The sequence below is a fragment of the Lepidochelys kempii genome, chromosome 11 (genome assembly GCF_965140285.1).
Source record: "Lepidochelys kempii isolate rLepKem1 chromosome 11, rLepKem1.hap1, whole genome shotgun sequence".
Classification (NCBI taxonomy): Eukaryota; Metazoa; Chordata; order Testudines; family Cheloniidae; genus Lepidochelys; species Lepidochelys kempii.
In genome coordinates this window covers 53,716,830-53,729,556 of record NC_136390.1, presented here as the reverse complement: position 1 = coordinate 53,729,556, position 12,727 = coordinate 53,716,830, and the positions used below count along the sequence as shown (strand labels likewise).

Below are 12,727 nucleotides of genomic sequence, written 5' to 3'. Positions count from 1 at the left end.
AAACCCCTAATTCCTTCTCCCTCAGGAGAAGATGAGGAGGAAATTCCATGCATTCAGTCTCTTGGACCTTTCTGGCCCCCTCCTGCAGGTGTTCCCCTATGAGAGTATTCTATGGTGCTGTGACATCTAAACAAAAGATCTGGATTAATATTATTATTGAATACAAACAGGCTCTTTAGGACATTGCTTCATCAAATAGGCAGGCCACGCTGGGTTGTTTTTTTTTTTTAATCCTTATTTACTTGCCAAAATAATTGGCCAGATTTTCAGAAGTGTTGGGCAGCAGTAGGTCTCTGGGGGCTTTTGAAAAGCAGGCCATTTATTTAGCTGCTATAGGCACCCACGTTTGAAAATCTTGGCCATGGACTTTGGTGCCTGGTTAAATTCAGGTTCCAGCTGAAGGACGCAGCTCTGCCCCCTGTTTGGGAAGAGTGAGGAACCCGTTCCCCCGCCCTCCCCACTTCAAGCCAGGTGCCGGCTGCTTAAGGAGAAAACGGATGTGTATAATATTTATTTATCTATTTACTTCTTCAGCGACGCAATATTCGGCGCCTGGTGTTCTCCTGCCACACGGTGGTGCTTGCCAGTTTCAGACCCCCCCCCCCCCCCCGTGCTTCCCCCTTGGTGGTATTGCTACAGCCCGTCAGTGTTTAAACGAAGCAACATAAAATCCCCAGCATTTGTCCGTAAGGTGACATTTCTTGCAGTGCTTAATAATTTAGAAATGGGGGAGCGGGAGGGGGGAATGATGGATGCAATTGTAGTTGCTGACTCTTTAAGACCATTAACTCCGCTGGAGTTTCACTGTACGGCAAGGGGACTCTAAAGAAGAAATTTATGATTAGTGAGCATTTACTTAGCCTTCGGATACACTTGGAACCGTTAAAAGGTTGCAGGCCTCACTGATGATCTTTTATGTTGTGAGCCGGGCGCTGAAGTGCACCGAGGTCCTGTTTTCTCGGGGTAATTGTTGCATAAACACTTTGTAATGGCCTTCCTTTTATTTAGCTTAACGCGTGGTTTATTTTCAGAAGCCTGCCTGATGAGTTGCCAGAGCGGCTCTTCTCCAGCGAGCAAAGATGCCTGTCTGCAGCCGAGTTTCTCAATCTTTCTCCACGGTCACAACGTATTGATGTGATGTTACTTGTGTGTAAAGGGCTGCCGCAGACCTTTGATTTCTGGTCCTCTGCCTTACGGGATCACCGTTCTAGCTAATGGCTCTGCCTTTTCCTTAACGGATTCCGCTGCTGCGTCTAGGGGGAAAAAACCGAGGCTTTGATGCCGTCTGGGTAAATTGATCCGTGTTTTTATGGAGCCTCCCTGAGCAAGGAGCAAGAAGCCACAGCCCAGCCTGTGAACAGCTGCACTTTAACTGTTGGGGGCGGGGGTGGCTGTGAGCCTGGGCTCTTTACCTGGGAGGTTGAGAGGAAGATGGGTCTAGTCCCCCCCCCCCCCCCCGCCTCTCCACCAAAGACCGACTGCGCTAACTTGGAGGGACCTTGCTGCTGTGTGCGCTCACGGCGGGAAGGAGACGGGCAGAGGAGGGCTGGCAGGGGTGGGGAGGTTGCATTTGAAAGCCTCCTGTGGCTGTCTGACCCGCTCAGCCAGCGCTGGGGGGCCCAGGCCAAGGGCCCTGCCGTCCCCTTTTGCGGGGCTAGGAGCGAGCGTGGCGCTCCCCAAAGAAGCTGTTCTGCGCGCAGCTCTTAACTGCAAACACCGCGCGCGCCTCCGGGTTTCGGTAATTCCCTTGTGGGATGCGGGCGACCTGGGAGGAGAGAGGAAGGAGGGTCCCCCGGGGCCGTCTCTGGCGGTCAGTGATGGCCCCGTTAGCGGTCAGAGGGGGGGTCTGGCTGCGAAGGGTGCAGCGGGCGCAAGGCGGATCCTGCCAGCCCCGCTGGGCAGACGGAGGCTCCCGCGGAGTTTCACAGTCTCCCCGCCAAGCACACGCGTCTGAGGCTAACAGAGCCCTGCACACCACCGTGATCGTGCGTTTTCCTTCATCTGCTCCGCCGGGATGCTGCTGTCGCTGCACCCGCCGAGACCTGGTGCGTTCTGCCGCCTTCTGGGCAGGGCCGGGGATGTCTCCTTTCCCTCGGGTCGCCTCCTCTCCACCCTCTTAACCGCCGGCCCGGGACGGTTTGTCCGCTTTACAGCCGACCTGCCATTCCCCACCCCCCACGCCAACCCCGCCACGGGCGAACAGCTCAGCCCGGGGGGGGGGGGGGGTAGTTGCTAGGAACTTCACCAGCCCCCGGGCTGGTGGTCCGTGCGCAGCTGCTGCGGGCGTCACGCGTGTACCTGGGCGCGTGCAATGCGCACAAGCGACGAAGCCCGCAGGCATGTGTGACTGCAGCCCTGTGCACGCGTGTGTGTGACTGCGCGTGGAGGGCATGGGTGGGGGAGGGGGAGCGTGCCGCGCACGTGCCTGCACGCTCTACGGGGGTGCGCCCTGGCTGGAGCCCCCCGGCCCCCTCAGCGGCTGCGGGTCCCGCCGGAGGCGCACCCGGGACGGCGGGGAGTCCGGAGAGCTGCTGCTCCAGCCCACCCCGGCGAGCGGCTCCGGCCGCCCCCCCCCCCCGATCCATAGCGGCGGGCGGGGGCTGTCAGCAGAGTCCGGTTCCCCGCGGCGCAGCGCTGAGTCTCCTCAGCCCGGTCCCGAGCGGGTCCCGGGCAGCAGCCGCTGCAGCCGCCGCCGCATCCCTCCGCCCGCCGCCGCCGCCGGCCCCGCCCTGCCGGGGGACCTGCATCCCGCTCCTCCAATCAGGGGCCGGGCTGCCTCGGCCACGTGACGCCGGCGAGCTGAGGGACCTGCTGCTTCCCCCGCGCCAGAGAGATGCGGGCGGCAGAGCGCGAGAGCAGGCGGCGGCCGTTGGGCTGTGGAGCGCCGTGACTCCCTCCCCGCCCGGAGCCCTATGGCAGCTGCCGCCGCCGCCGCCTCCCTCCTGCCCGGCCGCCGCCGCGCCTCGGGCTGAGCCCGGCCGCCGGATCGCGCCGCCGCTGGGAAACTCTCGGGATCGTCATGCCGGGACCGGGCTGCCTCTTCCTGACCCGCTGCTGGCCGGGGCCCCCGGGATGCTAGGCAGCCCCCCGCCCGGATCCCTCCTGCCCCCCGTCGCCCCGAGACCGCGCCGCTTCGGGGAGCCCCTGGCTGCTGCCGCCGCCGAGTTGAGTTAAGAAGTCATGGTGCTGGGGGAAGCCTCCCCCCCTCGGCAGTGCGGCGGCGGCGGCGGCTGGACACTTTGCGATTGCTGTTGCTGGCTGCTGCTGCCGGTGATGTTACTCCTCATAGCCCGACCCGTGAAACTTGCCGCTTTCCCTACCTCCTTAAGTGACTGCCAAACGCCTACCGGCTGGAATTGCTCCGGTAAGCTGCAAGCCAGATCCCCCGCCACCTTCCTCTCGGTGTCCTTTTCCAAAGGCGGGCTCGTCCCAAAACCTGCAGATCGCGGCGCTGACTGCAAATTACTGAGCACTTCGCCAGCCCTCCCTGTGACTGTCCAGTGTGCATTGCCAAAGGAGAGACTGGACAGCAGGGCGGAAAGTGCAGGGATGTTTCAGTACTTCCCCCGCCCTGCACTATAATGGCATCTGCTCGAGCTTTTCATCCAGCGGTGTAGTCCATAGAGTTTGTTGCAGGCTGGACACACACTATCGTTTTGTGATCCCGCAAGACTGATCAGTGCCATGGGGTGTTTTGTTTTTCATAACGTATTAGAAGTGAGAACTGTGTGTGTGTGTGTGTGAGAGAGAGAGAGAGAGAGCAACAATTTTAGGAGAGCGAATGCAATAAATCGCGTTGTGGCTGTCTGAGAAATGCTGATTCCTTGCAGAAAGTGCAAGAATCCGTGCTAGGTCGTCTTTCCAAGAAAAAGCAACTCCTGATAATAATAAGAATATGGAAGGTTAATCCTGTTGGGCGAAGACCCCTTTTTTGTCGCTGCTTCCAGGCATTTCGATTTTGTTGTAGGCATGGGATTTTGTTTGCTTTTCTGTCTTTCATGATGTTGTATTCACTTTGTAAACCCTATAGTTTCTGGGGAAAAGTTAGCAGAGGAACCGTTTGCAGCTGTCACATTGGGTATTCACAGGACCAAAGGGCAGGGTAGCTAGCCGCAAGTGATCAAGAAGTAACGCCTCTTTCCTCGAGTTCTTCTGCGGGCTGCTATTAAACAGGCTTTTCCCCTTCATCTGGTCAATTTCAGCCCCGCTGGAAGGTGCCTGCCAGGCACAGTGCGGGTGAAATGTACTAATTGAATAAGGAAGAGGCTGGGGACCGGAGTTCTTGCCCTTTTAGATCAGCTGCGAGCTGGCTTTGTGACTGATCAGCATAGCCCTTAATACAGTAATAACAGTGCATTGCATGGAGTGTGTTTACCATTTGTGCAGTATTTTCAATACAACCTCTGTTTGTCAAGGCCCATGGTTTTTTGTTTCTAGCTGATGTTCAGTCCTTCTTTTTGAAGCACTCTTTTATATAGAGAGAGGGAGACAGATCTCCAGACCCATTTGCAGGCTTCTGGTGAAGCAGAATCACTCAGTCTCTTTCAGTGACAAAGTGATGTATGTTTAAATATGTCACGTTGTGTGTATGTGTGTGTGTGCATTGGAGGTTGGGAGACAAGTGCTGTGTATAGGTTAAAGTCAAATGCTTATCTATCCACTGATTTAAAAAAAAACCTGGAGTCTCAAAATAGGGTGATCCCAATTTTTTTATCATCCTTAAAGTTGCTGACTTTACAGTGAATATAATATTTGGGTCAACAGGCTATGCCTCCAATATTTGAGGCGTTTCTGCAATGAGACCTTATAAAAGGGTTCTGAGAAAATATCAGCCTTCAAGGTAATATATGTATAATATATAATAGGTTGGCAAGAAGCAATTTTCACTGTTTTCATTTTTAATATTCAGTGATATGGTTAGAAGAATTAGGACATTTAAAAAATCAGTGGGATTAAATCTTAATGGATTTGGAATGTAATATAGCTGTTTTGTTTAATGCCTTGCTACACACTGTCGGAGTGGGGTGGCAACTAGTGAAATCTGAAATTCACACTGGCATTCATGAGCTAAATCTTCAGCCAGATCTATTTGTCTGCAGAACTGACGGGAAAGAACTAGGTTCACTCTGAAGAACCTGGCACCCCTCCTGTTAACTTAGAGGTGATCAATCTTCATTCGAATCAGACAGACCATCACAGAAAACACACAGCCTGTTTATCTTTATTATTGGGGCTTTGTTATGGCATAGTCTGGAGAAATTCCAATTTGGCTTTAGACCCAAAGATCTGCTGTTGCATGGAAAAATGTTGAACCAACCAAAGAAAATATAATACACCAGTCACTGGATCATTTTTGAGGAACTGGAGTCTGTTTAATACTGTAGAATAAAGAGGGTGGAGGTGTGGGGAATAATGACATAAAGTGTGGATAATTGAAAACAGGGAAGGACAGAACATCCAGACTGTATTATTTCACCAACAAGATTGTGGTGCTATGTAAATTAGAAAAGCAATCACCCTGTATTGTATATCCTGCCATACTGAAGCTGACAGTATTTTTCTGTTTACATTTGAGGTTATGATGACAGAGAAAATGATCTCTTTCTCTGTGATACCAATACCTGTAAATTTGATGGGGAGTGTTTAAGAATTGGAGACAGTGTGACTTGCGTCTGTCAGTTCAAGGTAAGAAGATTGCTGTTTCATTCTTTAATTCACTAATAAGAATACAAATCTGGGATCTCCCTTTACAACCTATTACTTGGCAATTTATTTCTCTTCGTGCAGTGAAGTTAGAGGGAAAACCTGGCAGCAAGTATAGAGAGCTGGCAGGAGTGCCAACTGATGTCAAAAAGACATAAGTTTCTCTGGGAAAATGCGGGTGCTGTGGTTATAAATGTCCGTTTGGGGTCTGCAGCTTCAGGTTGTGCATGTGTGATTTTGTTGCTGTGCCCTTTTAACAAGGATTTTAAATCCTTTCCAAATATACTAATGGTACTGATCATGCTTTATACACCCAGTGTTCTGTTCTAGTTAGAGAAATGGATCTGTAATGTGCTTATACGGTATTTTTCAGTAAGGTTGCATAATGGCAATGCTTCTGGTTGTATATCAGATTTCACACCCCTACCCCCGTCCAAAATCACAAACTTCATTTAGGTGTTAGGTAGTTTTAGTGGGCTATTGTTGATTTTCTCCCCTCTCACCACCTCCTTTCTCTCTTCCCTCTCCATTCAGCTAAGTCTAAACCTCAGGCATCCTTAAAGTCACATAGATTAATCATAATGTATTTCTTCTAGTGTGTTTTGCCTAACCCAGAAGACAGCTGTGCTTTGCGTAATTATCCAGATAAATTTTTTGCAAGTTATTGAGTTTTGAGACTGTACCAGCATATGCTTTATATACACCTATGCCCCAGTGGTTTTTTGCATTTTAATACAGCTTTATTAAATTGTAAAACTTTTAATAACTATTTAAATAGTTACAGTAGAACAGACCGAATGGTGCAGTGTTTGGTATTATACTCATCTCTAATGACTGATTTAATTTATTATTGACCATTGATAGACTGTTTACTCTAAAGATAGACAAATATCATTTGTATTACCAGAGGCAAAAATATCATATCTGAGGATGAAAAAGACAAAATTAATAATGCCTTAATTTAAAAAATGAAAGACCATCTCACCAAATGCAAAACAATTGTTTTACTAAAATTACTGTATTTAACATTAAATGATTGTATTTTTCTGTTGACGGAGATAATATATATGGCCCGTAACCAATTTTTTAGGTCTCCAGTTTACATATGGTCAAACATTTCATGTTTAACAATAAATGTTAATGTAGAGAGTTGAGTGGTGCAGCATTAGCATTTGTAACATGTTTAGTTGTTTAGACATTTTCATTCCCAAGGAAACCCTATAATGCAATCAACATTTGTGACTTGCGCTGTTGCCTGGTGCCGATACCTGTGCTGTGCCACTGACATATTGATCATACAGTGACCATAGAGAACACTATGTTCTTGTGTTTGGTCACAGTTTGGCACTGGCAGTTGGTTTAAATGGAACAATTGCCAGGGAGGAGCAAAGCAAGACTTTGCTAAGGACAGGGGACACAATGGAGGCTATGTTTTCCCAAGGAAGCATGCCAGTCTATGGTGACTAAGAATAAAGAAACGATAGTAAACCTCAGTAGAATGCATTCCCTTGGATTTGGGAGATAAGTGATATCTGTGCTGATGTTGGAAAACCATATGATGTTGAAATATACCAGAGAAATAAGATACAGGCTTGCCAGGTTTCATCATCTGGGTAATGTTTATAATCTTAAATGAAATGAAAGTAAAGTGACCAGGTGATCGTGGAATTCATTGAAAGTTCTTTGAAGTCAATGGGAACCTAGCCATTGACTTCAGTGGTCTTTGGATCAGGCCCCATATGAAATCAGAGCTCTTTCTTTTGGCTTTGGCCATTCATGGAGCCACATATTTGAACATGAGCTCGTAATGCAAGCTACCTATGGTTGATGCTATACAGACAATGCAAATACTTGTGTGGCTGATGCTGTCGGTTTGCTAGAGTCAAAGTAATCCTTGCACTTCTGAAAATCCCTTACTTTAATAGAGTTAAAACAGGGAGGAACTTGGCTCATCATATAGCATCTATGGGCAGTTTAGGACTCAGGAAAGGTACACAGTTTTAGCAGAAAATGAATTCTAATACAGTATGGGTTGACTGAGTAACACACAAAGTCACACAAGGGGTATATGGAATACAGTCACAAATCCATATGGCTCAAGTTAGGGGGTTTGCTTAGTCAGAATTCAGGCCCTCTTTCCATCCACGCTTCTCTATGGTGACAATGAGCAAATCAACAGAGGAGTGCCCATCAGTTTAATTATTTTTTATGTTTTCTCTGTTACTTGCTAGGGGCTTTAATTGCAGTTGGAAAGCAAAGATGAGGGTTGCCTTTATGCTATTTAAAACTTCTGTCTGGCCACCCCTTTACGTGTTTTTTATAACACTGGTTCAGATAGTGTCCGGCCAAACTGATTTAATAAAATAAACATTTGTTGCTTGAAAGGCAAATTAAAACCAGACTGCTTTGGGTCATTTGAATGGGCTACTGCTCCCAGGCAGAAGATAAATGACTGGGGTTTCCCCCTAGTTGACTCATTTTTGCTTTTTTAACACTGCAGAAATATAGACCACCCATTGGTTTCACCTGGTGAGGGACTTGTATTTCACCAGAGCGTATTCTCTCCACATTTGTTTTAATAGGAACAGAAGTTCACTTCTTCTTGTGTTACAGCACAACCCTACATGTTCATTGGGTATTAATGTATCAGGCCATTAATCATTCCTTCTCATTGGAGTTCATTGTTAGCTGTAGGTAATAACCTCAAGGATATAGAATTAACCAACATTTCTTTTTATGACATCATAATCTCTGCATATTAGAAGGGCCTTTATTTGACTGCCCCTGACCGCACTAGTCTGCTAGACTAGCACAGTCCTTCTTTTTCGTCTGTGACCACATGAAAATGTCTGAATAAGTACTTAGGTATTTCAGTTGATGCTGAGTTTGTTTCTCTACATTTAGGACCTGATCTTGAAAACATTTACACACACACGTAGCTTTCCTTATGTGAGTAGTCCCATTTGCTTCAATGGGACTCCTCACATGAGTTAGTTACTCAAGTATTTTCAGGATCAGGACCTTAGTTAGAGGGTTGTGAGTTGTATTATTGAAATGCATTTTCATATTACTTTGCATGCTCAAAATATGTGAAGTGTGGTGACAGTATTTATCACATGCTTATGAGAGTAGGAAGTAATCAGTTTTGTAGTGCTAACATGAGCGGGAGTTACACAAGTATGTCAGCTTCTCTGGAAAATAAACCTTCTGTGCTAAATAAACCTTATAAACTCTGTTATGCCAATACATTCATATGCCTATGATTATAGGCATACAACATTCCAAATGCTATGAAAGGTAGTCAAGGGCCGGTGTATGGCGAAATTAGGGCATACTTATTGTTCTTCCTTGCTTGGGTTAAGCAAATATATGTTAAAAATACATGTGTGAGAGGGAGAATTCTACATAATAGGAACTTTATGTTGCAGCGAATGGGAGTTTTGACATGATTTGGCCCTCACTGAAACTCATCTTGAGGCCTAGGACTTGGTGTAGAGTCCTGAGCCAATGCCCAGAATGTACGGCTGGATTGAGGAAAGACTGACAGTCAAAATCCAATATGCCACCAACTGCTGGGACCAGAGAGAAATGAGTTTTATACCAATGGAAATCCGTGAATGCCAGTTTTCCATTGTTATAAAGCAGCAGAATCCAGCTGTGACAGATCATGAGATATCAGATTATTAAAATCACAGTAGTCTGATAACCATTTTGATTTTTCTTCCCCACTTTAATTCTGATTTTAATTCTGATTCTTCCCCACTTTAATTCTGATGATTTTTCCACCCCACCCCGCCACGGGCTTCAGTGCCCCTGGTGCTCAGAACCATAGTTAGTACCCTCTGAAAACTTCACATATCCACGTTCACTGTTGCTGAGCAGCAGCTTTAATTTTTTTCTTTTTGTCAGTGTAACAGTTGTGTATAGGTGATGGCATAAAGAATGGATAATAGAGGCAGAAATGCATTGGGCAGGGAACACTTTTTGAAAAGGAAAGGATGTGTCACCTACATGTATGCAGTGACACATGGCTTGTTGTGTGTTACACAACGCACAGTTCCACCCGTGAGCCTGAGTCTCAGTTTGAAAATGTCAAGAGTCCTGAAAATGCCAGGATGGAAGAGAAAGAAAGACTGTAAAAGCAGAACACAGTAGCATCCTCCACAGAATGCAATAGTCTCTCAAATACCGTGTGTACTTCTAAATGTACAGAATTTGGGGTGAAATCCTGTCCACATTGTAGTTCATGGAAATGTTGCCGTTGACTTCAGTGGTCCAGGATTTCACCCTTGACCTTTTCATGCAAACCCTGCTCACTTTATGCACATGAATAACCGCATCTGAGGTAATGGGGTCACCCACATAGGTAAGGAAAGCAGGATGTGGCCCTCACTGTTTTGAAGCTAGTTGGCATAAAAATTATGAATCTTATCCTGCTTTCACTGAAACTAATGGAAAATATGCAACTGTCTTCAGTGGAAGGAGGATCAAACTCTGTGTTTCTGCTTGTAATGGTGAATGTTATAATATTCTGGGCCAACTCCTGAATGTCTTGTTCACATAAATAGTCACTGTGGTGTTCATGGAACTTTACGTGTAAGGCAACTAAGACTTGGTCCTTCATGCTAAAAAAAAAATCCAGTTGTTTGTGTTAATTGTCTTGGTAAACTATTCCAAACCACCCTTCAGCTCTGTCCAAATCACTGTTTAGCTTCTGGGTGAAATCTGGCACTTCTGTCTTTGACATAGGTCAGATTTAGAATGTACTCTTCAAAATGGCAAACAGGCACATTTTAATCAATAGTTCAAAATAGTAGAATTGATGAGCTGTGGGGTAGGAGAAGAAAGCATTTGTTGTTATGTTTATGAAAAAGAAGGTGGCATAGCAGGCCTAAGACTTTTAAGAAAATATAATACATAGGGAAAATGTCACTCATCTTGGACCAATCAAAATGTCACTCTGACAAAGTCTGAATAATTTCCTGGCTATATCCCTGTGTGGAGGCCTGCAATTAATTCAGCTCACGCATGTGTTAATCATGTCTGTAGCCATTCGTATCTAGGCAGATTTCAAATTCATATTGACATCAGTTTCATACTGGATATCACATGTTTTAGCACAACATAAGACACTCAACATAAGACAGCTAAATTGATAGTATGACTTTTTAATTTTTATGTGGTTTTTAAACAGAGGTGATCTTTTATAAATAATAATCTTGATCATTACTTTTATAATTAAACAATGAGACATATCAGGAATATAGTAGTCATGAGATAATCACATCCCTGGCATAATTATCAGGTACAGGGCACATCCAAGTGTCTCTAATACCTCAGAGTGTGATTATCTTATGATAACTACACCCTGTAGGTTGCCTAATTTCCATTATAAAATGGAATTATTTTTATTAAAATGAACAAGCGGGGGAAGAAACTTGTTCTCTTTGTGATGGAGGAAAATAAAGCTGATAGTTGACAACACTGAGCAGAAGTTTCAGCTGAGCTGATAGTATGCATATTATTCAATCTCTCTGTTCTTCAGTATTGTTGACTTTACATGCCTTGTAATTCTGGCCCTGATGCCCTCAACATGAAATAGAGAGCTGTGAACTCTAGGAAATACTGTAACAAGAGCTTGCTGAAAAATTTCAACATTTTAATGAAAAAAGGGACACATCTTTGCTGACAATTTTCACAAAAAAATCCATCCTGTTTTCTAATCCATCCAATCAATTCTAATTATGAGAGAGCGTGCATGCCTATTATCCTTCAATGGGAGTGGGAATGCATACATTGCCATACCAGATAAGACCAGAATTACATCTTGTCTAGCATTCTGTCTCTGAATAGCCAGCACCAATTACTTTAAAGATATATGAAAGCCCAGAGTGGACAGTTATGGAATAACTAGCCCATATGGGAAGTTTCTTACTCACACCTGTCAGTTAGAGGTCGTGTTGTGCCTGAAGCATGACCATTTAATATCCCTTCATTTTTTTCCTGTAGTCCTACTAATAATGATAGTTTTGAAAAGAATGAGCAAGGATCAGGCAGTTTCTTAGCTCCTGCTGTTTTCATGCTGTTTTATTTTTTTGACTGGGAGATGGGGCGGGATATGACTTGGTATGGTACCATTTGGTGGTTGTTACTAATTACATTCTTTCTTTTTCTGCATTCATTAGTGTAACAGCGACTATGTGCCGGTGTGTGGCTCCAATGGCGATACCTATCAGAACGAATGCTACTTGAGACAGGCTGCCTGCAAGCAGCAGAGTGAAATACTCGTGATGTCGGAAGGATCATGTGCAACTGGTATGTATAATACTTAGTTTGTAGACTATATTGAGAACTTGGTTTGAAATCAGATAAAATAGCTTGCATATCATGATAAGGACTCTTTGGATTCCTGGTGTATTAACTCCAGATGAATAATTTACCATATAGACCTTAAGTAGCTACTGTCATCCATTCCTTTTTTTAAAAGATTCTTGACATGATTTTGAGGAACAGGGCATAGAATACCATTTCTGTTTTAATATTTATCGTGCATTCTGCCATGTGGTGTGCACTGTATACAGATATATAGTGTGAATACAAGTAACTGGACAGAAAGATTAAGTTAACCTAGAACACTTTGCTTGTGTCAATGGCACTTTGTAATCTGGAGGGGACAGCCTATGAATGTTATTGCATATGGTAACTTTTCCATAGGCTTTTTCTTATATACTTAGGATTAGATCCCCAATGGTATAAATCAGCATAGCTTCAGTGACTGCCGTGGAACTGCACTGATTTATAGTGGCTAAGGTTTTGGCCCTTAAACTTTAAGTTAAATTAGTGAGATTGTGCAATTGTCTTCTCTGTATTTCGTGGAAGAATTAACTAAGTATTATTTCGCAAGGCACCTTTTTTTTACAAAAACTAGACAAGCCATTTACAACACACACTTTGCTTCTCTACAAAAGAAATAGGACACTAAACTATCTAAACTACTATATGCCACAAGGGGCCACAACAGTGG

At 45.1% G+C, this 12,727-nt stretch overlaps 1 protein-coding gene across 3 annotated transcripts in view; it reads left to right on the top strand.

The window, feature by feature from the left end:
• The first annotated feature begins 2,814 nt into the window (after positions 1 to 2,814).
• TMEFF2 (transmembrane protein with EGF like and two follistatin like domains 2) overlaps positions 2,815 to 12,727 on the top strand; it is a 172,726-nt gene continuing 162,813 nt past the window's right edge. For 2 of the 3 annotated variants that reach the window (XR_012154338.2, XM_073306224.2), the window contains exons 1-3: positions 2,815 to 3,364; positions 5,576 to 5,685; positions 11,889 to 12,018. Coding sequence is in view for 2 of the 3 variants with exons in the window: in XM_073306224.2 (XP_073162325.1) it covers positions 3,181 to 3,364; positions 5,576 to 5,685; positions 11,889 to 12,018 (424 nt within the window). In the remaining variant the exon portion in view is untranslated. The remainder of the gene's footprint in view (positions 3,365 to 5,575; positions 5,686 to 11,888; positions 12,019 to 12,727) is intronic. The other variant, XM_073306223.2, reaches the window with a different exon arrangement.